The following is a 27,116-nucleotide window of genomic DNA, read 5'->3' on the forward strand; positions in this document are numbered from 1 at the left end:
ACAAAAAACGTTTCTCCCCTCCCTCACCCATTACTGTTTTCTGTTTCACACCTCAACGTCTCTTTGCTGCGTCATCACAGGAAGCTCGGGTGGCAATCCTGGTACATCAGCAAAGGGATTTTCTAGTAGGAAGCTGCAAAGGATCACGCCTGATGCTACACCAAGAGCGTGTTACAGGCCCTTGGCCCAAGGCTGTCCTCTTATTTCCCAGTCAGCATTTTTGACTCTGTTGTATCCGCTTGCTTCGCAGTTCAACAGAGGTGTGCATGTAATTTCCTGTCAAGTGGGCTAAGGCCACAGAAAGATTTGCTGAGTGGCTGTAGTTCACTGTGAACAGTGTTCTACTCTGTTTAGCTTTCTTCTTAGGTACAAAGGAATCTTTTGACTTCCAAATACAATGAAGTATGAAGTCTGAGTCTTAAGCCTTGAGCCCTGAATACTGCAGCTGAGTTCACCTAGAAGTTGTTGTGTTTATTGTTGTCTTTAATACATTATTGAGGTGTTAGAGAGCATTTGTATTAAATAGTTTCTGTGGCTAGTCACAAGATACGTTCAATTCCTCTTGAAATGAGCAGTCCTTAGCTGAATGATGCTTTCTAGTAAGAAACAGTAATGCTTTACCCATGGCCCTGGTTTTCCTCTGAGGAATATGAAATTAAAAGATAGCTGTTTTATGTGTTCAATCAAAAAAAAAAACTGTACAACCAATAATCTTTGGTCTGCCTCTCCCTTAACATACACAAAAAGACTCAGTTCATTCCCTTTTCCATCTTCAGGATGCTACTACTAATTAGAAGAAAAATGTGGTATCCTCTCTAGCAAACAGAACTGAAACAACAGGCTCAGTCCAGAACTACTAGTGTCCTCCAAAGCAAAGCAGGGATGTTTGACCAAATAGAAGGGGTGCAAGAACAGCTTCAGGACTACAGTGATAGTCCTGAACATAAGGACTGCAAAATGTGCTTGGACACTTGGCTAAAGACTCAGTTAATACGGAAAAATATATATATAAACTTTATTTTTAGCTTTGTGTTTTCCTACGTTTTCCTTCTTAAGTTTCATAAAGCACTAGTACCATAATAGCCCTGCATCACGTACACCACTAGACCACTACCACAGCTATTAAACACAATCAGTGAGGCATAACTGGCTCATGAGACTTTTTAACATCAAAAGCTAGTGCTGAGACACAGCAAAAGCTATTAAGCTCTGCCCAACTTACTAGCTTCGGTTCCTTGCCGAAAGCTGGCACCAGTACATCGCAGCAACAACTGGAAGATGAAGCAGCTGAGGAAAAGGAAGCAGCAGTGGTTGTAAGGTCTGCCTTATAAAATAGATTGGGAACCACTATTGACAAATTTTGCCTCGTAATAAATTATTGTCTGAAAGGTTATTTCAGTCACAGAATGCTTAAACTAGTCGTCTTCCTGCCATTTCTCAGTGGTTTGTACTTTATCCACTCACCTGTGCATGCTCAAGGTGACTGTAAAGACAAGAGAAAAAGCACTGTAACTTTTTTTTCCAAGTTAATGCATGTTTACACCTAAAGCTGTTCTATTTGCAATGGAAATCTGTTGTCGTGGACCTTTGCTACTACTGTCATCATTAATGCAGGGGTGCTGAGTTAGGACTGTGTTACAAAACCAAGAAAAAAAGCGCAAAGCTTCTTTGATGTCTTTCAGAACATTCTCCAGGCTTGCAATTGAAAGAACATCTTTCCCTGACAACTTAATACATTTTCAGATATGTTAGCTGGGTTCTTAAAATGTTAAGAGAATTTAATAGCGTTACTGAATTTCCAAATGCAAGTGCTTCCAGCAATAGTATTTCTACCTTTGCAATTCATGTTTCACCAAAGTCATTCACCTTGTAGAGTTCTGAAGGACGATACAACTCTAATACCCCAAAGATCAAACTACATTCCTTCCAGTTTACCAGTTGCTCCCAAACAATCAGCTGAGGAACTGAATCAGTGGAAGAACAGATCACAGATCGCCCATGTAGGTCCTGCACACCAACAAATCCATTCCACAAAAATGGAGCAACAGCCACCTTGTCACATTGTCAGACACTGCACACCGGGTAGCATGCAGTTACACTAACATCTCGCAGCACGTTTAGTTGAAGACAGTTCGTGTTTAATAATTTGAATACATATGCAAAGAAAACAGCCGATTTGAGCAGATGAGAAGGTTTGCAAAGCTTTGCAAAATTATTTCGGATGTGGATCTGTTGTTGTTTCAACAACGCAAGAAAAAGGTTTCCGCTGACATTCTGACATCGCACATCAAGATGGCTTTCTCAGACAAGCCAGCTCTCCTCTGCATCAGCACAAAACTCCATGCTTCCAGACCACGTTAATTTTTAGAAGGACCTCCATCATGGGACTCAAGGAATGACTTCAAACGCTGGCACAGTCGAGCCAGAGGCGTTTCAGCGGTCTCATTGTACGTTACTACCGTCGTGATTTGTAGGCCTATAGGTGTGTTGGTAGTAATTACTTCTCTGCGGGTCGTTTGGCTTGCCTCAGGATCACTTTCTTTCTCTAAGAAAGGGGGAAGGAAAGAAAAGAAAAAGATTAGTAACAGAAGATTTCATCCCCCCTTCATCAGGGAAAAACAGCAGCTACGTATGTATTCAGTCTTCATGCTGCTTCTCAGATTTTGAGAAATAGACAGTAAAGACCTGGCCAGCGTGCTGACAGAAGTGATTTACCCGGGTAAGCTGCTGCGCTGCTACTGGACTGATAACAGCACGGCGGCAGCAGCAGCACCAACAACCGGCTCCCAAGGCCTCCGCGTCAAAGCTAGCTGCGCGCTACCGCGCCGTACCGAGCGGCAGGCTTCCGAGCAGCAACGAGAGGGCCGAAGAGCTCCTTTCTCATCTCGCTGCAGCACACGGAGGCCGCAACAAGCCACAGGGGCTCCAGGCTCTGCTCACAGATAAACCCCGCGTCTTATCCCATCCGCGCGGCATCTGTCTGCCTTCAGGGCGCCCGCAGACCCTGAGAGCAAGGGGGGGGGGGGGCTGGCCGGCCCGGCGGTGTCCCCTGCAGGTCCTGCACGGCGGCCTCATGCCCAGAGCAGCCCTGGGAGCCCCCAGAGGCAGCTCTAGCCCCGGCCCCGGCCCTGACGTCGGGGGGGGGGGGGGGGGGGAGGAGACGCGGCCGAGGCCTCGCAGCCGGGGACGCCCTTCCCCCAGGGCCTGGGGGCGGGTACACCCCGCCGCTGTCGGAGGTCACCCGAGACGGAGCCGCGCGAGCCGGTGCCGGTACCGGGCCCCCCGCCGCCGCCGCCGCCGGTCTGCGTGTGGTGGAGCAGAGCCCCCAGCAGCGTCCAACCTCCCACCGAGTACAGCAGGGCCGAGCGCGCCGTCCACACCGCCGCCCGCATCGCCCCCAGCCACGCCCGCACCCATTGGCTGCGCTCCGCCACCAATCGCGCGGCCGGCGCCGCCCCACGTGGCGGGGCGCACGGGCGGCGGGAAGATGGCGGCGGTTGGGTAATGGCGGCGGGAAGATGGCGGCGGCCGTCGCGCTCGTCGCCTCTCCGGAAAGGCGAGGGAGGTTTGCCATGTCCAGCGCTCCCACAGCCGCCCTTGGAACACTACTAAGCCTTCATGCTCTTACCCACTTTTATTTTCCATTCCTGCAGCCCCTGCTTTCCAAGAGAGGCGCTGAAAGGAGCGTCTTAAGAACACAAGACATGTAAAAACAGGCTCAAGGCTTCCGATCTGTATTAGCTAAACCATCCTTCAGCTCTGATTACAATGTTTGGAAAAAACAACGTGGATTAAACAGAAGAGGGACCAAAAGGAATAGAAATAAATTAATCGCTAGAGGGGCCAAGTACAAAACTCTCCGTTAATATTTATTTCATGTAGTATTTAAAAGTCTTAGTCTAAAAGAGAAGGGAATGCAATAAGCTGCTCCGCTTCCATCGTCGACATGATCAGCGTAACTCTTCTGCTCTTGCTGCTTGCTTAGATCAAAGTTAGGATGCGCTTGAAACGGCCAGCTTTTTCAGGTGGTCCATGAATACCTGGAGACTAACATCATCCGTTAAGATTGGAGCTCCCGATTCCTGCAGGAAAATAAAGACATAGCGAGCCCAAAATAATACTGTTCGCACTGGGAACCAGCTTAGGCAAATCAGATGTCAGCACTCTGAGCTAACTGCCTGCTAAATCAGTCGCGTTTCCTTCCCTGTCGCAAAGGGCAGAGCTAGTGGAAAGGCGCCGCTCTTTGACAACGCTCCTGACAATACCCTTCCATGCCATCTGCAGCACTGGGAGGGGAAAAAAAATCTCTTCTTTCTAAAGCATTAGGATCTTTTTCTGCCCAGAGCTTTACGCAAACAAGATCAAGAAAGAGGACATAAAAGACTAGTATTCTCAGATAAACTGTATCTGTATGTACTTATACACTAGTTATTTTTTCCAGAATACTACATACATTAATTGTGACCTAAGAGTTTTAGACCAGAGGTATAGAAAATAGTGAGGATAAAATTTCTACATCCAGTCATCTAAAACAGCAAGGGCATATTCTAAATCAAATTAGCCCGCCTTTCCAGATGCAGAGGACCTGCAACTCCTAGCAAAAGTTAATTACAGCTTTTGGCATTCAGATCCATTAGGTTATTTTTATCAACAAAGCTTGCAGGAGCAACCGCTTCAGAGCCCGTCTTGGATTTAGCTCCTTTCCATGGCCTGTGTCAACCCATCCACTTCCTTCAGCAGCGGACACCAAGTATATCCTCCTGGTGTGCCCGCACCCAGCACGGGTAGTGGGATACGAGAAGGGAGAACAAAGAGGTGAACCACTGCCAGTGAAGACCACTCATCTCCTGGCACGGTCAAGATGCTGAGGAAAAGCCCAAAAGGCAGCAGAACAAGCTTTCAGCCTGTCAGCTGGATCTTGCTGAAAATTTTGGAGGGTTCATTACAATAACAGGAACATGAGTTTATTCCTGCAGGCTTGAAAACTTTATTCTCAACATCTTCTAGTCATCGAGTGCTGCCCACCAATACTGTTTACCTTGTCAATAACTGTGGATTTGAATAATCAGGTTGAAAAAAAAACCCTATTCTGCGTAAGCTTCAGACAAAAATCTTGTCAGTCAGTTGTGTCCTCTTAACTGCTACAACTATTATAGTCTCAGCCAGCAATTCCATCATATTCTTTATTACATAGAATAATTTTGTTTCCTTGCGCCACAAACCATTGCAAGATATTCAACACCTAACTGGATGTGGGCCTGGGGAACCTGCTCTGGCTGACCCTGCCTGAGCAGAGGGGTTGGACCACATGATCTCCAGAGGTCCCTTCCGACCCCAACTATTCTGTGATTTTCAAATCCAGCCATGCATGTCTGCAAAAAGCTCTTGGGTCGGAGTACCAGCACGAACCTAACCAGCTCATTGTTAATGGCCTAATACCACGTGATGAAACAGAAGGGCTAATATGCAGACACGTATGTACAATGTGCATTTTCCAGCATTCTCGTACATGAGCAGCTCTTCCATTGCTTACCTGTCCCCACGCATAGAGGTTGTTGTGGGTCTGAGAAGGGTTCACTTTAGACAAGAGGAACCGGGCCTATTAAAACAAAACATTACAGAGAGGTATTTTTGTAAAATGATAGACCTGTCAGCTCCCTCAAGACCTCCTGTCATCTCAGATACATGACTAGCCACATTCCTCTCCTTTTCCAGCCAGGTTCTAGTTTAATGTGAATAGGTTTCAAGTTCAAGTGCAAGTACTCTGATGTTAACTATGGTAAACACACAATGAATGCCATGATCTTGTGCTCAGCACATACCTCCCGTTTGACTACAGTTTGGTCACTGTTAACAAGCGCTACCTGTCAGACTTGTTATTTATCAATGCTTACATGGAGCGCAGGAAAGGAAGATGGAGAGAAGAAAGTGAAACAGCACCTTAGTCCCATAGATGCAAGGAACACGTGGATAAACAGGCACAGATTTATCTGAGATAAGACACTAACGACAGCTGTATCCCGCCTCACGACATGCTTCCTCATCTGGTATGCACAGCTTCATAGCCCCCGGCCTCCTCCTTCCCCACTGCCTTTGTTAAGAAGAAACAGCCCTGCTCTACAGATTATTTTACTGGATTTAGAGCAGGAATCTGCTGACTTTAACTGGTAGCTGTTTTGTGAGGATAAAAAAGGGATGTTATAGCCCAGCTGTGACTCCCAAAGGGCAGAGAAAACAATACTGCAAAAATACCTTGCAATTTTACAAATTGTTTTGAAAGAAACAAAGTTCTGGAACCTTGTAACAGAAAAAGGTTGGGGAGGAATCCTTGGGGGAGGGAAAGGGGAAAGTCAAGTTAAACACTTCGGCATCTTCCCGTCCTCTCAGAACGAGTGCAGGAGTTCATGCCGGTTGTGTTTCCTGCCCTGCTGCAATTTGGAGTTAGTTTACCACAAGGCAGTGCCAGTGGGCAACTCCACTTGGAAAGCAAAAACGTTCTCCTGCAGGTCTCTCCCTGTGGCAAGGGCTGCTCTGCCACAGCAAGAGGTGCTCGTCTGGCAGGGCATGTCACCAGCACTGTCCCTCACATGCCCCCCGGCTGCTCTTGGGAACAGAGTTCTGCGGAGAACCAGCGTAACGTGCTCACACCAGAAATTTAATACCAAATTTTTCTTGTGGAGCACAAATTCTCACCTCTTCACTGCTACAAAAAGAAAAGAGCCAGTCACAGAGAAGTACTGAACAACTGTAATTCCAGGAAGAACCAAAATAGGAACTATTTTATATCCTCATTCAGTATCCGAGAATAAAGGAACAGACGCTCAATCATTCAGTGTAACTACCGTCCCAGCAAACTGACTGTGCTCCCTATCTTGAGTAGGTTTTGATACTTAGCCAAATCATTTCTTTCCCCGCCTCTATTGGGAATAAAAGATAAGTAAGCTGGCTATTTTGGTTTTTTTGCATCCTCACATTTCAAAAGCATGTCCAATGAGCAACTGGCTTATTAAAAGACATACGTTTGCAGTAAGAGCTCATGAGAAAAGATGTAAGCCCTACACTTTAGACGGCCAAATTACTGCTGTATTTAACTTACCGAATCATCCTTTCAGAAAAGCAGAAAAGACAGGATTTGCGCTATTCAGTAGCAGTAAGAGCTCTTGGATAAAGCTCCTTACCTGACTGCCCCCGTGCTCAGTGTTGATGTAACGTGGCATTGGGAATCTAGTCTGCAAGATTTCCTGGGCATCATCCAGCGGGGCTTGCAGTAAGTGCTTGAAGTTTTCATATTCAGGCATGTCTTGGTAACCAGCTTTCTGCCACTGTGCAATAGTCTATTAACAGGAAAAGGACGAAATAAAAACTAGTAGAGATCCTCTCTGCAAGCCTCCCTCTTTTAACTCGCGTGTCTTTAAGGCAGCAGAACATTACACGTGTTTCTGCTTACAGAGCGTTGGACAAATACATGCTTTCACTACTCGCCAAAAGAGTGAAAGCTTGCTTTTTTATTTGCTGTTCCTGAATTTAAATTAAAAGCAGGCACTAACACAAAAGCTGGTACCAGTTTCTGCATTGCAAGAGCAATGTGTTGAAAATGAACTTCAAAGACATTGTGTTTCAACCTGTACCAACACAGAAACACAAAGCATTTATAAAGCACTGATGTTTTGATTTTGACTTGCTCTTGAATGGTAGTAGCCATTGCTTTATAGTATTTTCAAGGTAACCATGTAGCTGATAATTGGGCTATACATCTGCAGATCAGACACTTAGCCCCTTCTTAGTCTAATGTTACCCAATAGCTGAATGTCTTCAATTGCAACAGTTTAGGTAGGTCAAGACTGTTTAAGGTAACTTTGGAAGATATTTTGTCATTGTTGACTCAAGCTTTCAACTCCTGTTCATGTCAATCGGGTATGCCTGCTTGCTTCTCAGAAAAGAGAACAAATCCCATTTGGAGGGAAGTAGGAAGACAGTAACGGAGCTGCTGCAAACTGTCATGCCAAACCATAAATATAGTAGTAACAGTCATTAAATATAAGCACTAAAGAAGCCTAGTTCAAAAACAAAGGGAAGAGTTAAAACACCTCCCCAAAAAAGTTTTCACTAATAGAAATATTTGATCATAAACCAAGATGGGTTTATTTAAACTACTCCAATTTGATGCCAGTGTTTAAGTAGAAGAGATTTTATTTAGTTTGCTGAAACTGAATGAGGGCTACTCCCCAAATAGGACTAAAATGGATATGAGGGAAAGAGGCAAAGAAAAGGAAGATTCCCAGGGAAAGAAGAGGAAAGCGAGCTTCATCCCCTTCCCCATTAACTTCTTTAGGGTGTGAGACACTTCTATTATCCAGCTATAGTACATTACCGCTCTGTTACAAAACCTGACAGGACTGAAATATAGACCTACAGGTCTTCATGACGACGAGGCACTGGAAAGCCAAGGCTTTGGATGTTGGTCTAAACCTCGAGGTCACAGTGGAAGGAATATAGGAGCAGCTGTCAACAGCGTAGGCTAGCACTGTCTTCACAAGCAGCTGATTTTATATAAACAAAGACGTTGTGCACATGCATGGCAGGAGGGAGGGCGCGCAGAGAAAGAGTACATATTTCACTGTACCTCACCAAGGTAGATAACTATCTGGAAGAACGTATCCATCAGGAGGATTCTGTCTGGAAGAATACTGCTGCTGTCCAAAAGCACTGGCTGGGGGAAATAAACAAGGAGGTCAGTCACTGCTAAGCCCTCACAACTGTATTAACCTTCATGCTGGGCTGAGCAGATTGCTCTGCCTTGCCGGGTTAGAGGGGACTCCACGACAGCTTATCAGGCTGTGTGAACGCCTTGCAGAGCGCGGTCAGCCTCCCGTGGCCGCACTGAACAGAACAGCAGGTTATTAGCTGTTGTATGCAATGCAGTATGTGAGCAAGCAATTTCCTTTACTGTCCAAGTTTAATCTGAGATGATCATGAGTCGCTCAAGACTGAGAAGGAACCTGATACATGAACTCAGAGTGTTACTCCAGTAGCTTCTGCATCTCTTTCCTGCCAAACGCTCTCCTTCCAAGGATGCTGCTGGTATAAGGCAAGCGGTGTCTGACCGTCGACTACTCGCGCATAGTTTAACATTGCTGCATAAACAACTGAAAACAAAGAGCTGGTGGGAGATTCTGACCTTGAAGGGCTGAAGCTTGCTGACTTACGGCAGTGGAGATGGCAGCCTCTGACAGAGAAGCGAGAGCACAATTGACGACTGCAGGATTCACCTTTTTTTTTTTTTTTAATCAAAGCTGTAACGTTACTGAAATCACAGTTTATATATTTACACTACCCCATCTCATCCTTCAAAAAGTACCCCGATTTAAAAAAAAAAAGGACCTTTTTGATGAAATAGTGTTATTTTGACTGAATACTCATTATTTTGGATCATTCCACCATTTTTTGTTAAACAGGGACTCACCTCAGGCGGTCCATAGAAAGAATAAGCATAAAGGATGGGCTGGATCATAATGAGAGACTGTGTCAGATCTTGCCTAGCAAAGTGGTGACGGTAATAAGATGATTCATCTGGGCTGTTATTGAAGACCTGCAGGAATGGGGAGCGTCGCAAATGGAACATGAACTGCATCACAAAGATGAGAGAGAAGAGAAATATCAGTATATTCTTCTCCAAAGTCCAATCAGTATATCCTTCTCCACCAAAGTCCAATCTTTCCAAACAAATTCCTCCAAAAAGTCTCTTCCTTATTAACTCCTCAAAAGTCTTTCCTTACCATCATTTGCAACACGGAACTGCAGAACTAGCTCGCCAAATTTAAAAAGCATCTGTTCCTCCCCTCATGAAACTGATAAACGGAACAAGATGCTTTATCCTCACTCCCGTCCTTGCACACTTTTCCCATATCTGCAGAACGTGCAGTTCTTACCTGGGGATACAAAGAAAATGATTCTGACAGTCTGAAGGAGTTGGGATCATCTTTGTTGTACTGTCCAAACTTCTGACACTGTTGGAGGCAATATGGATGTTCCGGTGAGCTCCTTTTTAGAATGAACATTTTTTGGAAGTTTTTTTTTTGTTGTTTTTAAACAGAGTAACCAAGATGGGAAAGGGACAATAGCAAGTAATATACAATGTACAGGCTATTCTTATTTAAGTCAGTGACTTTTGTATCTTACTGGAATGAAAATGATGAATGGATCCTGGATGTGATCCTGGGCAATACGCTCTAGGTGACCCTGCTTGAGCAGGGAGGTTGGACTAGATGATCTCCAGAGGTCCCTTCCAACCTAAACGATTCTGTGATTCTGTGATCTCTTTATCTTATTTAATATATAAAATCTAGACTCAAAATTATCTAAGAATGAAAGAAATAGGGCTACTAATACTCATTTTTTTCACTAAATCAGGGATACTACCTTATACCTAAGGTGCTTTGCACATTATGAAACACTTCTGCAGCAACTCTATTTCCTCCTAGAGCAGCAGCAGACTGGAATTTCAGCAGCTGCTTCACTGAAAATAAGCAGCATCAATAGTTTTAGCTATAAATGGCTCCATAATCATTTCCGCGTGCAATATGTCATTGTGTGTTTTGGTAGCTGAATCTCTATTTCACACTGGCCCTGCTTTTTTCGGGGTCTGATGTGCCGTAACTGTTAGTATCAACTCCACATGGTTGTTCAGACAAAGCCAGAGTGTGTTTAGGCAGTTCAGGCCTGTGAAAGCTGAAGAAAGAGAAACTAGGGAGTTGTGGAATACTACCACGAGCTGGGAAGCAACTACTCCCCTGAACTTGGCACAGGTGAGACCACATCTGAACGCTATGTCCAGCTTGGAGCTCCCCAGTACAGGACAGACACTGGCGTACTGGAACAAGTCTAGCAGGGGCCACCAAGCTGGTCAGAAGCTGGAGCATGCAATGTAGGAGAGGCTGAGGAAGCTGGGTTTACACAGCTTGGAGAAGAGTAGGATTGGCAGATCATACTGCTGCCTACAGCTACCTCACGGGTAGCTGGAGAAAGGGAAGTTCTGACTGAAAATAAGAGGAAAAAAAATTTCACAGTGACGGTGGTCAAACACTGGAACTGGTCAAACACTGGTTGTCAAGAGAAGCAAGGGAATCTCCATCCCTGGAGATCTTCAAAGCTCACTTGAACAACGCCTGGAGCATCCTCCTCTAACTCTGAAGCTGGCCCTGCTTTGAGCAGGGGATTAAACCAGAAACTTCCAGAGGTCCCCACCCAACTGCTTTACCCTCAGGCTTAACCCTTTCAGCATGATGGGATGCTTACCCACCCCATCACAAATACACTGATCATACTGGCTTCCGAGTCATCACATATTACAACTATGGGGCCCTGATCACAGCACAAAGGAAGTGAGTCGCTCGGGCAAAAAAAGGACCTTTTAATTTCCAAAGACCATTTTTATTAAAATCAAGAACGCATTCAACTGCAGTCCATCAGTCTTACCAGTCTGATCAGCTGTCTGTCAAGCCACCGCAGTACATCGGGTCCCTCCTCGGATTCAGCTCTGTACACTCCTAGCCGTGCCATCAGCACAGCAGCTGCTTCCTGGTCAAATGCAGCTTCGATATGCTGGAGTTGACTCTGCGCATCTGCCCAACTTAAAGGGTGAGTAAAGGGTTAGTGCTGTGTGCATTCATCTTCAGCAAAACCCACACCAGATTCATCCCCCTTGTGCCAAATACTCTGCAGCCGATACATGCAACAAAAGGCTTGAAAAATTCCAGCACAGACTGTGGCTAGAGTTTCTGCTAGTCTGCCAAAGAACTGGCATGAAATACTCACTTTCTGGCTATGGTGGTGACTCGAATGCGTTTCTGCGTACTGGAGTGTTGGTACTGAGTGACAAACTGAACTGCCCCTCTGCCTCCCTGAGGAATTGGTGCGTTGTGCTGCAAATGAAACAAGGCAAGCCTTCAAAACAGGCTGGCTTCTCCATAGCTCTGTGCACTACAGAGACAATTCCAGGGCATCATTCAAGCAGTCATAGAATAAGTACAAGCTTGAGATGGATCAGAGAAGAGAGAGGTGTCTGCTAGTGTTGCGCTTTCCAGCAGCCCTCAAAGTCAAGTGGTGCTGGGCCCATTTAGTATTGTAGCTGACCCTTCATCAGCTGGTCCCTTACAGGATGGCGGCAACTTATCATCTTTACAGCACGGAACGTTAAGAATGACCGTATGAGTTCTGAGAAAAGGTCCTTTGAGTCCGGCATCTTATTCCCAACAGTAGCAAACTCCCATGACAGAGCAGACAAAAAAAAAGAGGCCCATAGAATGGAATTCCTTTGGGGCAACCCTCCTAGCTTCTAGCTGCCACATGCTCGGAAACTTCCCCAGCCAGAAGTTGCTTCTGAATCATCACATACTAGTGAGCTGGAGGAGAAGTCCTCCAGGAATTTGAAGGCTTTTATACTTTTATTCTCCACAGCACCTAATAGCAATGAATTCCATAAAGACAATTTCTTCTTTGTGATATAAATACCACAGGAAGAAGACAGGAAGAAAGAATGCAGGTTTATACAAAATAAAATTATTAGGCAATTTACGCCTATGAAAACAAACTGAGAATGCTTCTTTGACACAAAACGCTCGATTACTTTGCAACTGTCCATCTGTAACCCAAGGGAAGTCACTGCATTTGCTGGCCCAATTTCAAACAAATATTTTGGGGTATAAAAAGTTAAGACCAAAGAAAGAAAAGCCAGGACCAACCTGATTTACCACTTCAAAGTAAATGGCCAGAGTTGTGCTTGGATCTAGGCTGCAAATTTTCCATTGAGATGTTCCTCCAATTCCGAGCTCCTGCACAGAATTGAACAGAAAGTAGCATTTTTACCTGTAGCAGTGGGTAACACAAGCTTATGTTACAGAGGTACAAGTCACAGAATGGCAGAATGGCCAAGGTTGGAAGGGAGCTCTGGAGATCATCTAGTCCAACCCCCCTGCTCAAGCAGGGTCATCTGGATTGCACAGGATCGCGTCCAGGCGGGTTTTGAAGATCTCCAGAGAAGGAGGCTCCACAACCTCTCTGGGCAACCTGTGCCAGTGCTCATTCACCCAAACTCATGTCATGGAAGACCTTCTGGATTTCTATCTTCTGGAAGTGAATTAAGTTACTGAGATGACAAACAGTTAAAATGAGGCTTTATGGGGCAAGGATTTAGTCTAGAAGAGACTGTATTTCTTAGGGATGTTTCCAAATTGCTCTTCTTGAAAAATCTGACATTCCAGCTGAGCTGTAGGTCTAGATACAAACTTTGCACTGTTTATTTACTTCTTTAATAACAGTTATACCACATTCCATTATAAACTTACATTTTCAGAGACACATAGCCCTTTAGCATTCAGGGATATGCATGGTCCAATAGCTCCTGCAATTTTCAGCTCCCTAGAAGTCTAGAACAGGGTCAAAACAATTTTAAAAAAAATCAGGTTAGTCAAATAGAACACACAGAGGATAAATCAGCTGCTCAACTTTAATCAGAAAGGGCATACATGTGGCTGTCAGGGAAAGGAGCTCTGAGTACTCTTCAGAGTCACTTATTGCTACAGTTGCTGAAGGTAAGAGAATCAACGTAGTCACATTTTAATAATGAAGAGATATCCATAGTCATCACTACAGAATGTGAAATGTTCCTTGCAGGGTGAGGAGAGGCACAGCTCAAGCTTTTTTTTTTTTTTTTAAACACAAATTTAATCAACTTTCAAACAAAAATCCCTCCACTCAATCCAGCCTGCAGCTTCTTCCAAAGTACACGCTAAAGCTCAGCTCAAAAGTGTAGAATTTGCTACAACCCAAACACTTAAGCAACTCTCCAGTTAACAGCACTTGCATTTCCCAGTTAATGTCATCCAATGAGATTAATCTCTCACCTTCACTTCCAAACTTGCACCAAAAGCCATCTGAAATTCCCCATTGAACCCTTTGTTAAACACTCGCTGGAAGGTCTGCTTGAAGAGAGAGGTGTTGAAGGAGTCTCCCATCACCATGTGACCTCTAGGAAGGAAAAGCAGATACCCAAGGGAACTGAAACAACTAGGAACCAGAAATAAATCACAAAGGATACATTCCCTCCAACTCTTATGCATGCAAACACAGGCAGAAACTGCTTTTAAACGTGTCTTTGTCTAGGCGGAGTCTGCATCAGGCGATGAAGATTCATGCATGCCTCCAAAGCCAGACAAGTTAATGCTCCATCTTTGCCAGCTTGTTTTCTCAACTCCCTTTTTTTCCGGCAGCCCTTTAGTTGCCTTAAACAAGATAATGTTCCACTGGTTACAAAATTCCCAACCTAGGAAAGAGCTCTGCTCAGCCTGCTTCCCCCAAGAAGGGCTGGGGGCAGGGCTGGAGCCACCCACACTGCAAACGGGATGGCTGCACAGCCGCATCACAAAGCCTGGTGCATGCATCTTTGCTCCGTTAACAAAAGATGTAGTGGCGTTCCCAGTTCCTTTAATAAACCCAGGTCTGACTGCATAAGACTTAGTAACACAGCCAAAGGGTCAAACAATCTCTCTTCCACATACTGAGCAGAAAAGTGATTCTTTACAAATACCTTGCGTTTGCCCAAACCATCTTTTGGCTCCCTAGAGCGAGCAGACTTCAAACGTCCAATTAAGACATGGTGAGTCCCTACAAGGCCCGGTTTAGCACACAGCCTTTTTCACAGAGATTATAAGGTTTCCATCAGTATGCAACACGGACACTTGGCCCATACAGCTGTTACGTAAAACAGGGAGGTCAAGAATCCCTGGAGGAAGCACAAGCGAGCTGTTAAGCATAGAAAATCCATTCTGGCCCACACAAAGGAAGTTTCCAATAACCGTGCCTGAAGCTCTTGTCTTGTGATCGCCCTTTGGTCATGCACACGCCACAGAGCGTGGCTTCTATATCGCATCTCCTCTGGAAAGGATATTTGCTACCTCCCGAGAAGACAGAAAGTATTTGCAGAAGACAAGCTGCACCATGCTTTAGAATACCTTTCTCAAAGCAGAACATCGAGTTTTTTTACCAGCAGTGTTAATTCACATGCTGTTTTGAGACTTCAGAAATGTGGACTGGAGTCAGGGGAGGTTTGTCATATACTTCCTGGCAAATTCAAACCACGGTTTAGAACAAAATGACCAAAAATGCACCCTTTTGCCCTAATAGCAAATTAACTGTTTTCTGAACAGTTACCCCGCCTCTGAAGAATACAGGTGCATTTGTGCTTCCCTGCTGCAAAACCTACCCAGTGAGGTTTGCACAACACTTCATCTCCAGCAGGCCGGTCTGATCCAGGGCGCAGGCATAGATGTCAATGCAATGACCGTTGGCAGCCGTGCGATTAGCCAAAGTCTCATAGTGCTAGGGAAAACAGACAACATACATGGGGTTTAGGACACTGTGATGGGCACTTTTTCTTCTGCTCTCCAAATGAGGCCAGCACATGAGACACAAGCCACAAATAAAGCGACTACCAGTGCTGTAATAAGCGACCAGCTGTCCACTGGAGTATGATTCTCCCTCCTGCAATGTTTGCATTTGCATGAGCTTGAGTTGCAAGTCACAAATACAGAGAGGACATGAACTGCTATCCTCAACCAAGTGTGGGCTCTTTGCCTGTGATAACTTATGGGGAACCCAGAGGTTTCTAGGTGCTAGTTAAGAGGACAGGTGTTGTATTGCTTTCTCTAAGCTGCCAGGCACATTTCATGCCTGCCATTTTAACTGTTTTAAGTATTCTGCCATAGGGAAGCTTTTGTGAAGCGACCAGTTCTTGGCAGATAGGCAATTTCCCCCCAACTCCAGAAGGAGATACAACAACGTTGATGAACAAACTGTCCACTCACCATCAGATAGACACTGAGAAACTACACTGAAGTACCTCATTCTCTCAGAAGACACAAGACTCCTGGAGAAGTAACTAGCAGGAATTCTGTTTTACCCTTTCTTTGAGGACCGTTGTCACACCTTAATGCACAGAAAGGCATTAACGCACTCTTCATGGACACCCATACGTGTCTGATATACCGCTTGCATATCAAGAGAGCAGGACGTATTTATTCCCTAGAGAAGGTTTGGGCAGCTGTCTACATAGCAGTGTACACAGGTTTGTGTCACTCCCTATCCCCCCGCTTAGTGTTCTGACTTCCACAACATTCAGTTTTGCCTTTAAGCAGACTATGTCACGCCCACTAGCAAACCCAAGCTACTGCGTGTGCCTTTGCCCCCAGCAGACATCAGCACCTACTTTGGTGGCCTTCTTCATGAACCTTGCGTTGTCCTTCTCTATGTCATGCCAAGAACGGATGGGTGTTTTCAGTTCATCTCCTACGACCATGCCTGGTCCTTGTGTCGGTGGCCCACCTGTAAACAACATTATCCTGGCCCCTGTGTTTGGAAAGGTGCCCTAAAATAAAAATAAGGCCTTGTATTAGAGAGAGAGAGAGAGAGAGATTGATTAAAGAGCAACAATGCTTTTCTTTAGAGAAGAGCCTGATGCGCACTTCTGTAACATCATTAAGGACCTGCCTCTGCTAGAGGCCACCTCAATAAATAACAGTGCATTTCCCGACAGGCACAGCACTCTCGAGTTTAGACCCAGGCTAGGTCAGGCTTCATGTCTTCACAACAGGAAGCAGGCAGTCTCTGTTCTCCTTTGTCCTTATGTCTTAGATGACGCTTAGTATGCACTGGGTTCATCCATCATCTGCATTTGGCAGTGCACACAAAAATCAGAGACCTTTAAATGCTTGCATCTTTCATCGTTTAGATGTAAATTTTCAGCTCGCTCTACACCAACTGGTGCTAACTCATGTCAAATGTCAGTGGAAACAAATTATACCTCTGCATCCCAACATAACTGAGACGCAGACCAAGCTGGACTGTGACCTGCATGTGTCTCAGCAAAGACTGCAAAATGCTTACTTTGACCAGCTCATTTCAAACAAACAGCAGCGCTAAGAGTACCTCCAATAAGCCGACAGCAATAGAAAGAGCTACTCCAGTGGACCGTAAAGGCCTCTTTCCCTGGGTCACTGGCCATGGGTCCCTTTGCAGTTCTCCAAGCAGATCTGTTAAATTCATGTCAATCTTATGTACTGGCTGCAGAAACCTGCAAAAATTCAAAATCAATGTTTTACTGTTCACAAGCCTCTTCAGTTCAAGGAGGAAAGAAGGTGCCTTTTTGTTCCTGGCACACACAAATTGCACGGACAGAGTTATCAGAAGCAGAGAGTCATGTGGAGTACTCCCATCTTACATCCAAACTTTCTAAGATAACAGGCCTGTGAAACACAAACCATTTGAACAAAGCAAGACATCAGGAACCGACAAGAAGGCAAAGTCACATAAAGCATAGGAAAAGACTTCAGTGGTGATTTAGTTTAACAAAATCCACAAGAGCTGCCACAGCAAAAGAAGGGATGAGAAAGACAGAATTGTATTCAACAAAGGCAAATATGGCTTTATTCTTCAGGGATCACTGCCTGCCTGCCAATCATGTTTTGGACTTAACTGGGCAGGAGGTGGGGGGTCATACCTAGGATTGTTATGCATAGACCAAGCCTCCATCAGCTGGACAATCGAAAAGACTGAAAGACAGACCCTTGCTCCAAATGCATACAACCCCGAAGCAAGATGCTTTCCAAAGACAGCTACTCTACATTTTTTCAGGTAGAAACCTAGTCTGAATGGCAACCGTGTTCTTGCAACTGCAAGACCAAGATGCTACAGAAGTCTAATGTGTTGCCTGCTGCTCTAGTAAAAATGTAGCATTTTTTGCAGAGAAATAACTTTGACGAGACAGTACCATTTGAATCTTCTTAAAAAGACTTGTTTTAAGAAACCTATGTTTAGAAGTGTGGGTCCAAAGGGGCACACAGCACCTGAGTTGCCCTTGTGCTGTGCTGGTGTAACCAACACACTTACCTGCTTGAAATAACAGGTTGTTCCTGGGGTTGAACAGGTCTTCCCTGTTGAATGGGGACAGCTGGCCTTGAAAGCCCAAGCATATCCTACGGAATAGTAAAGAGGAGGCAGAGGAGATGTAGTACTGAAATCCTAAACCCATTATTTGCTGTCAAGCAATACACCCTGAGGTCCCCAACACTGCAGAATTAAATTCATTGAAATCTGCGGAATGATTAATCTTTGCATTCCCCTTGGTAATGGACCGATGGGTCCATTGCGTGAGGAATCACATGAACTCTATCTTGAGAAAGCTTTCAAGGAGTTTTTACAAAAAGACACGACAGATGTTGGGAGGGAAATAGAGTAGCAAATAATCAAGAGCACTGAACCCTTCCTCCCTGCAAACCCAAAGCTTGAAAGACCAGCGGTGGTGTCGATGGAGCTAACAGGAACAAGCCACTGGCCTAAGAGATGGCAGAACATACCTGTATCTGCTTAGCTGTCAGGTCCTTTGTGCCCCTAAACACATAACTCTTGGAAATCCCTTCACAGCTCAGCTCGTGAACCTGGATCATTCTGCCAAAAGTGATAAGCCCCACCAGAGCGTCAGCAGGCAGCAGACTCAGGGACATCTGCAGGGACTCCTTCAGCGCCTGTAAGTCGTCCTCTTCCAAGCACGTGTCAACAACATACAGGAAGATCAACGGTGTCTGAGGACCTCGCTAATGTGGAAAGAGATGGAGTTACTGGGCATGCGCATATGTTAAGTGACACTTTATAATGCTCTCCAGACAAGGAATAAAATGAGTCTGGTCTTAAGCACGCTGTGGAAATCTTAAGCGAAACAAAAACATACCTCAGATGTCACAAACAAGACATTTCCGGGAGCTTCAAACTTGCCTGTGATTCACTTACCTGTACTATATATTCAATTGTTGAAAACTGAGGCATAAGTTCTGCTGGTTGATTGAGCTCAGATATGCCTGCATATGCTGGAGGAAACTGAAAAAGAGAACCAGAAATTAGGACAAGGAAGTTGCACGATAGAAACGGAGGGCTCCCCTCTGCGTTACAGATGTTGCCTCGCTTATGTTAAGGTTATTCAACTCTTTGTTTACTGTCATTGCACCAACTTGACTAATCCACAACATGGGTCCAGTACTGCTATTTCCCTAAGAACAGACAGCCAGCAGGATGGACAGCTACTCAGTCCACTATAACTAAAAGGCACAACTAAAGCAGTGGCTACGCATTAGCTGAAACTTGCTTGGCCACGTGACAGTTTCTGATGGCAAAAGTCTACTACAATCTAATGAAATTCATGCTTGGCAAGAACAGGAACTATAATATGCAAAGAACATATTGGAAACACGTGAAACAAAACAGCGCTGTATCTCCTTTCTGTGCCCTGCATGCTGGCAAAAACATTGGCAAAAGTGAACTGAAAACAGACAAGATATCACGTAAAGCAGCTTGATTAACAAGTAATTCTGGCCTGGGCTCAGCAAGAGAAGGAATCTAGAAAGGCGGGATTTCTGCTACTCTTAACATCCTTTTCCAGGGAAGGCCATCAATAAAATGCTCACTGACAAGAAAACAGGCTGGCTATGGAAGACGATGAAAGGGCTGAAGCTTTTTTCAACCTACCTGGTTTCTCTGAAAACAGAAATTACAAGCCCAGAGCTTGGCGCGATAGTCAACTTGGCTGCAAGAAGGGAAAGAGGAGAGATGTTTAGCACAAGTACAGCAACAACGTTACAGTCCAGCTTCTCAGTTACCTATGCTGGTTCACAGCGCAGATGAAGAAACTTTTAATGACACAGTTCCAGGGATCCAGACTCTCGCTCCAATGCCAGAAAGTCCCCTTAGCTCATCCCGCCCAGCAGTTTCCAAGCTCGTCGCCCCAGTGGATCACTGACAGCTCTCTGAAGCTTCGCCTCTGGCAGACAAAGACTGGTATCTAGTCATTCTTCTACTATGCTCAGGCTTATCTCAGTAGTCTTATTATTTGTACAGCTGTAGCACACAAGTGCTCCAGTCACAGAGCAAGAGCCATCCACCTAAATCCTGTTCAAACACAGGACAAATAGGCTGTTCCCTGCCCCAGAGAGTTTACTCTCCTCACCCCCCGGGACATGCTGTAACTCTAGTGTAGTAAAACACATGCGTGTTCTTGTTTCTCAGGCTTGATCCCTTCTTACTTTCTGTCCCTCTTACTGGCAACAGCTCCCTTCCCGGATATTCCTCAGCCCACAGTGTGCTCCGACTACGTATGATCATCAAGTGGCTTTGGATCAGAGATCATTCCCCTCTAATTCTCAGTAAAATGCCAAAGAAAACCTTGATGCTCATATTGGAATGGACCTGTGAGCAGCAGGATGTGTAGGAAGCAGGAAACCAAGTCAGTGTCACAGCCCAGAGGACAGTATCTGTATAATCAGCGTCTCTGCTTCGTTTCATCATTCACCACCGAATTCCCACAATGGGATGGGAGCGGGATTGGCCATTGCCACGTTAGCTCTGGTTTAACAGTCTCTCTGAAGGCTTTCTTCTCTCCTCTGGTTCTGGCAGCTCTAGTAACAGGCTGGCATTCAACACACCTCACTAAGCACACAAGGATTTAACAATTATCACTGCGCCTAAACGAAAGAGGCTGCCAGGCACTGGGCCGAGTAAAAGGGGAACGAGGAAGTAGTAAAGTTTAGATTAAAAACTAGATACTATCCATCTCTTAATGCCCCCGGCTAAGAAATTCATACCAGAGTGGGTTGAGTACTGCTTTGCAAGTCGGTCTGCTACAAAGCACCGGTTCATACTGCACAGGTGGCAGGTCGAGACGTTCCTTCAGCGGAGTCAGCAGACAGGCCAGGGGGACGACCATCCTGGTGGCCTCCAGCCTGCTGGAGGGCCATACGTTCCAACTAAAACGCACTCCATCACGTTCCTCGTTTTGTTGAATGAACTCTAGATATGTCGCCATGGGACTGCAGAAGCTCTGAAAGGAAGGGCAACATAAGCAACACGTATGCAGGCCGCGGTCATCTGTCCGGACAACAGCATCGCAAGGGAAGTCAGCAGACTTGAACTATACGTAGACAACAGATGTTGCAAGACAAAGCTAATACGTTTTAATGAGTTAATCCCATTATCAAATGAACCATATAACTACATTAATCTTTTCTGTCCGGCGCTCTGATCAACATCCCACACAAGTAATTCAAATCCAACCAGATCCAACAAAGAAACAAGAAAATCTGACACTCAAAGCCAGAATGCAAGTGTTTTATCGTGCGGATATCACATTTAATATCCCAGCATCTACCTAGCCTCAGGCCTGCCCAAAGGGGATCAGGAAAGGAAAACAGGACAAATTTGCAATGCATGCTGTAGCCTTTGAATAAAACCTTGGGGGGAGCAAAGGAGGCTAAGTTTGAGACCAAAACACTCTTCACAAATACCGCTTTGCAGCCAGTCTGCCCTCCTTACAGAGAAAAAGGAGTGCAGGACAAAAAGGTCAAAAAGGTCTTCAGGGATTTAAGACACCCTCTGCATACGGCATCCTCCTGTAAGGGAGGAATTAAGAGTCCAGCAGACTTCAGAAAAGACATAATTTAAGGAGTGATATCACCAACACACCAGAGAAATCATTCTCTGTACCGCCTTACAAAACTCTTCAGAGTAAGAAGCGGGACAAGATCAAAACAAGAGCTCTCGGGCCATCACTACCTTTGAGAAAAGGGACAAGCCAAGAGAAAAACTCGCTCCTCAAGTCCAGCCAAGTCTGCAAACGCTCTGCAGCACTGAAAGCAACTCGTAGAGCCAAATACAGCAGCACCATCACCCACTCTGGCCTCAAACAGGGCAAGGCCAAAGAAATCCAAAGTTTCACATATTGCTGCAGGTCCTCCGTGATTACTTTGTTCACAGTCCTCATTGCATCTGGGACGTTCAGAGGGGCACCAGTTTGAGAAATCAGAAGCGTCACCTCCCCCAGAGAAGTAATAACAGAGCGCTTCCCCCAGCCACCACGCTCATCGCTCTTTTGTTTGTCCCTTTGATTCAGGACGTATATCAAGTTCACAGATATCGCTCTGTATTTCTGCCCCCACTTCTGGAAGGACAAATTCATCGGCGCAGCGACGCGTCCCCACTGAAGATGGGTCAGTCGGCATAAACGGCAGAGCTGAGCTTCCCTGTAAAAGATCTCACACGTTTGTCCCAGCGCCGGGGGGGGACGGCGAAGCCCCTGGCCAGGGGACGGATCGGACCGCAGCACGGGCAGCCGCATCGGTGAGGTTTCCCCAGCCGCCGTAGGGGACTGGCAGTGCTACAGGGGATCCCAGCGACCTCCCGCCCAGCCGAGCTGGGCTGCCGCCAGCACGGCCGCTGGGGACACCACGGAGGCCTAGCACAGGGGATCCCCCACCCGGCCAGGCTACCGGGGACACCGCTCAGCCTCGCTCTGCTACGGGGACCACCGCAGAGGGCCCAGGCCCGCTCCCAGCACGGCTGTGGGAGACACCACGGCCCCAGCGCGGCCGTACGGGGACACCGCCGACCCCAGTGCTGCCGGACGGGGACACCGCCGACCCCCGGCACTGCCGGACGGGGACACCGCCGACCCCAGCACGGCCGGACGGGGACACCGCCGACCCCAGTGCTGCCGGACGGGGACACCGCCGACCCCAGCACGGCCGGACGGGGACACCGCCGACCCCCGGCACGGCTGGACGGGGACATCACCGACCCCAGCGCTGCCGGACGGGGACACCGCCGACCCCCGGCACTGCCGGACGGGGACACCGCCGACCCCCGGCACGGCCGGACGGGGATACCGCCGACCCCCGGCACTGCTGGACGGGGACACCACCGACCCCAGCGCGGCCGGACGGGGACACCACCGACCCCAGCGCTGCCGGACGGGGACACCGCCGACCCCAGCGCGGCCGGACGGGGACACCGCCGACCCCGGCACGGCTGGACGGGGACACCGCCGACCCCGGCACTGCCGGACGGGGACACCGCCGACCCCGGCGCTGCCGGACGGGGACACCGCCGACCCCCAGCGCGGCCGGACGGGGACACCGCCGACCCCCGGCACGGCCGGACGGGGACACCGCCGACCCCCGGCGCTGCCGGACGGGGACACCGCCGACCCCACCGCGGCCAGACAGGGACACCGCCGACCCCAGCGCTGCCGGACGGGGACACCGCCGACCCCCGGCGCTGCCGGACGGGGACACCGCCGACCCCCGGCGCTGCTGGACGAGGACACCGCCGACCCCAGTGCTGCTGGACGGGGACACCGCCGACCCCCGGCACGGCCAGACGGGGACACCGCCGACCCCAGCGCTGCCGGACGGGGACACCGCCGACCCCAGTGCTGCTGGACGGGGACACTGCCGACCCCGGCACTGCCGGATGGGGACACCGCCGACCCCCGGCACGGCCGGACGGGGACACTGCCGACCCCAGCGCGGCCGGAGGGGGACACCGCCGACCCCAGCACGGCCGGACGGGGACACCGCCGACCCCCGGCACTGCCGGACGGGGACACCGCCGACCCCAGCGCTGCCGGACGGGGACACCGCCGACCCCCGGCGCGGCCGGACGGGGACACCGCCGACCCCCGGCGCCGCCGGACGGGGACACCGCCGACCCCAGTGCTGCTGGACGGGGACACCGCCGACCCCAGCACGGCCGGACGGGGACACCGCCGACCCCCGGCGCTGCCGGACGGGGACACCGCCGACCCCCGGCGCTGCCGGACGGGGACACCGCCGACCCTACCGCTGCCGGACGGGGACACCGCCGACCCCCGGCACTGCCGGACGGGGACACCGCCGACCCCAGCGCGGCCGGACGGGGACACCGCCGACCCCAGTGCGGCCAGACGGGGACACCGCCGACCCCCAGCACGGCCGGACGGGGACACCGCCGACCCCAGCGCGGCCGGACGGGGACACCGCCGACCCCCAGCACGGCCGGACGGGGACACCGCCGACCCCAGCGCGGCCGGACGGGGACACCGCCGACCCCAGCGCGGCCGGACGGGGACACCGCCGACCCCCGGCGCTGCTGGACGGGGACACCGCCGACCCCCGGCACTGCCGGACGGGGACACCGCCGACCCCAGCGCTGCCGGACGGGGACACCGCCGACCCCCGGCGCGGCCGGACGGGGACACCGCCGACCCCCGGCACCGCCGGACGGGGACACCGCCGACCCCAGTGCTGCTGGACGGGGACACCGCCGACCCCAGCACGGCCGGACGGGGACACCGCCGACCCCCGGCGCTGCCGGACGGGGACACCGCCGACCCTACCGCTGCCGGACGGGGACACCGCCGACCCCCGGCGCTGCCGGACGGGGACACCGCCGACCCTACCGCTGCCGGACGGGGACACCGCCGACCCCAGCACTGCCGGACGGGGACACCGCCGACCCCAGCGCGGCCGGACGGGGACACCGCCGACCCCAGTGCGGCCAGACGGGGACACCGCCGACCCCCGGCACGGCCGGACGGGGACACCGCCGACCCCAGCGCTGCCGGACGGGGACACCGCCGACCCCCGGCACGGCCGGACGGGGACACCGCCGACCCCAGCGCTGCCGGACGGGGACACCGCCGACCCCAGCACGGCCGGACGGGGACACCGCCGACCCCGGCGCTGCCGGACGGGGACACCGCCGACCCCAGCGCTGCTGGACGGGGACACCGCCGACCCCCGGCACGGCCGGACGGGGACACCGCCGACCCCAGCACTGCCGGACGGGGACACCGCCGACTCCAGCGCTGCCGGACGGGGACACCGCCGACCCCCGGCACGGCCGGACGGGGACACCGCCGACCCCCGGCACGGCCGGACGGGGACACCGCCGACCCCAGCACTGCCGGACGGGGACACCGCCGACTCCAGCGCTGCCGGACGGGGACACCGCCGACCCCCGGCACGGCCGGACGGGGACACCGCCGACCCCAGCGCTGCCGGACGGGGACACCGCCGACCCCAGCACGGCCGGACGGGGACACCGCCGACCCCGGCGCTGCCGGACGGGGACACCGCCGACCCCAGCGCTGCTGGACGGGGACACCGCCGACCCCCGGCACGGCCGGACGGGGACACCGCCGACCCCAGCACTGCCGGACGGGGACACCGCCGACTCCAGCGCTGCCGGACGGGGACACCGCCGACCCCCGGCACGGCCGGACGGGGACACCGCCGACCCCAGCGCTGCCGGACGGGGACACCGCCGACCCCCGGCACTGCCGGACGGGGACACCGCCGACCCCGGCGCGGCCGGACGGGGACACCGCCGACCCCCGGCGCTGCCGGACGGGGACACCGCCGACCCCAGCGCGGCCATACGGGGACCCCCCCCCGCCCAAGGTCCCGGTCCCGGCCCCGGATCGGCGCCCACCTGCCCGCGCCGCCGCCGCCGCCTGCTGCTCCCGGCACTCCCCGCGCGCCCAGGAAGGCCAGCTCAGCGGTAGGGGGTGCCCTCAGGCAAAATGGCGGCACCAGCACGCCTCGACCTCCGCCGCCATCTTAGCTAAGGGCAGCTGGCGCAACGTTCGGAAGAAGGCTGGGGGGGGAGGTTAGAAGACATGGCGGCGGAGGCGTCGGGCCGGCCATTTTGGTTAAGGGCACCGTGCGCGGCGGTCACCGGCCCGGGAAGAGGGTGCCCCTAGTAAAGATGGGCGGAGAAGCGTGGCGGATGGCGGGGTGGGGGCAGGCGGCCGGGCTGGCGCGTGCTTTTCTCACGCTAGCGGCAGAGCGAGGGCGACGTTAAGGCAACGTTCGCGCGGGCGGAACGGCCGTCTCCCGTTACCCGCGTTCACCAGCAGCCAGCGGGCGGGCACCCGCTCCAACGCAACGCAACGCAACGCGCGCCTTCGCTGCGGCCGGGTACCGACGCCGAGGAGTCCCCTCGGGCAGCTTCTGCCTTCTAAGGCCGTTACAAGCATCGACCGCCTTTACGCGGCCGTCGCTCTTGCATGGTCCGCGCTGGCAGCCTGTGCCGGCGCGGCACCCACGTCAAGGCCTACCAACGCTGTGGGTTGTGGACCCTGCTGTCGAGGCCCCTTCTCCACCGAAAAACCGCAGCGGCCTTTTAAAAAAAAAAAAAAAAGTCAACCGCAAGTCCCACGATGCCTCGTTTGGGGCTCGATTCCCAGGCTCAGACAGCGTTTCCCTTGCGAGTCACCTCTGCAAAACGTCTCAGCGGAAGGTGCCCCCACCAAAGCCGCTATGCTGCCTGGCCATGGGGCCTGCAACGTAGAGTTGGCCGGTCAGGACAGATAAGGAGGGAAAAGATTAGACCAAGTGAGACACTGGAAATGGTTTTCTCTGGCTTACCTGCAGCCTCTCTCTCCATCTATTGATTGGAGCATTACAGGAAAAGGATCTGGCTTATGTCCTTTACGCTCTCTGTCCCCAGTGGTTTTTCACCTCTCCTCTCATGATAGTATGGGTTTGCGTGTTGCTTTTTTAAATCCACAACTGGCAGCAGGTAGAAGGAAAACCAGGGAGAGCTCCTGGAGAATATCGGCACAAAAGGAGGAGAGGAGAATATTGGCACAAAAATAACTAGCAGCTTGAGGCAGGTGCAAGCCTGAGCAAGCAGGGATTTGTCAGGAAAGAACAAACAGCATAGACACTGCATAGACACTACTAATAGACTGAGTCAGGAGTAACTCAAATTTCTGTGAAATTTTGAAGTGTGCCTACTAGCCTGGGAGAACTGTCACCTCTTGCAGTGTGCTTTCGCACTTGCTAAGTCCTCTCCATGCTCACAGGAACTGTAACGTATCACTGAATTTATTTAGTATTTTACTCTGGCTTCGTTATGCTCAAGCATCTAAAAATTGATGGCTTGTAAAGGACCAATATAATATTTGCCTAATTCTGTTTGCTCTGAGAACTTGCATCCTTTGACAATACTTGTCTTCTTCCATTCAGATACCATGTTTCCAGTATTTACTTCAAAATACGCCTGACACAGGTAAGCTGGATTTCCTTCCCGTGCTACTGCCAGAAAATAGGTGTGAGCCTGCTTTACCTTTATGGCTGGCTTAAGGCAACAGAGTTTCCTCACTCCACAAGGAAGTCCCCAGCCTTTGAGGAAAACCCAGCCCAGTTGCTCAGACTCTCTGATCAGGAGAGATCTGGGGATGCTGATATGACTAGTAT

At 50.1% G+C, this 27,116-nt stretch overlaps 2 protein-coding genes across 3 annotated transcripts; both read right to left on the reverse strand.

Moving 5' to 3' along the window:
* Positions 1 to 1,001: 1,001 nt before the first annotated feature.
* SMIM26 (small integral membrane protein 26) lies at positions 1,002 to 3,645 on the reverse strand. Its single transcript, XM_068936528.1, has 3 exons — positions 3,629 to 3,645; positions 3,275 to 3,582; positions 1,002 to 2,545 (listed from the first exon to the last, which is right to left on the reverse strand). The coding sequence occupies exons 1-3, from the start codon at positions 3,643 to 3,645 to the stop codon at positions 2,358 to 2,360; spliced, it is 513 nt and encodes a 170-aa protein (XP_068792629.1). The 3' UTR covers positions 1,002 to 2,357.
* Positions 3,646 to 3,718: 73 nt separating this feature from the next.
* Positions 3,719 to 27,116, reverse strand: SEC23B (SEC23 homolog B, COPII coat complex component). Of its 2 annotated transcripts, XM_009673122.2 has the most exons (21): positions 26,986 to 27,116; positions 26,283 to 26,461; positions 20,682 to 20,917; positions 19,570 to 19,627; positions 18,838 to 18,924; positions 18,408 to 18,644; positions 17,941 to 18,026; positions 16,981 to 17,125; positions 16,262 to 16,420; positions 15,260 to 15,375; positions 13,902 to 14,025; positions 13,344 to 13,424; positions 12,741 to 12,830; positions 11,815 to 11,921; positions 11,476 to 11,629; positions 9,930 to 10,007; positions 9,464 to 9,625; positions 8,624 to 8,710; positions 7,179 to 7,334; positions 5,534 to 5,599; positions 3,719 to 4,082 (listed from the first exon to the last, which is right to left on the reverse strand). In XM_009673122.2, exons 3-21 carry the CDS (start codon positions 20,900 to 20,902, stop codon positions 3,993 to 3,995), a joined length of 2,304 nt encoding a protein of 767 aa, XP_009671417.2. In that variant the 5' UTR covers positions 20,903 to 20,917; positions 26,283 to 26,461; positions 26,986 to 27,116; the 3' UTR covers positions 3,719 to 3,992. The 2 variants fall into 2 exon arrangements, with proteins under 2 accessions (XP_009671417.2, XP_068796894.1); XM_068940793.1 differs by lacking the exons at positions 26,283 to 26,461; positions 26,986 to 27,116 and adding an exon at positions 25,345 to 25,504.

This window comes from Struthio camelus, chromosome 3 (assembly GCF_040807025.1).
Source record: "Struthio camelus isolate bStrCam1 chromosome 3, bStrCam1.hap1, whole genome shotgun sequence".
NCBI classification, from domain to species: Eukaryota; Metazoa; Chordata; class Aves; order Struthioniformes; family Struthionidae; genus Struthio; species Struthio camelus.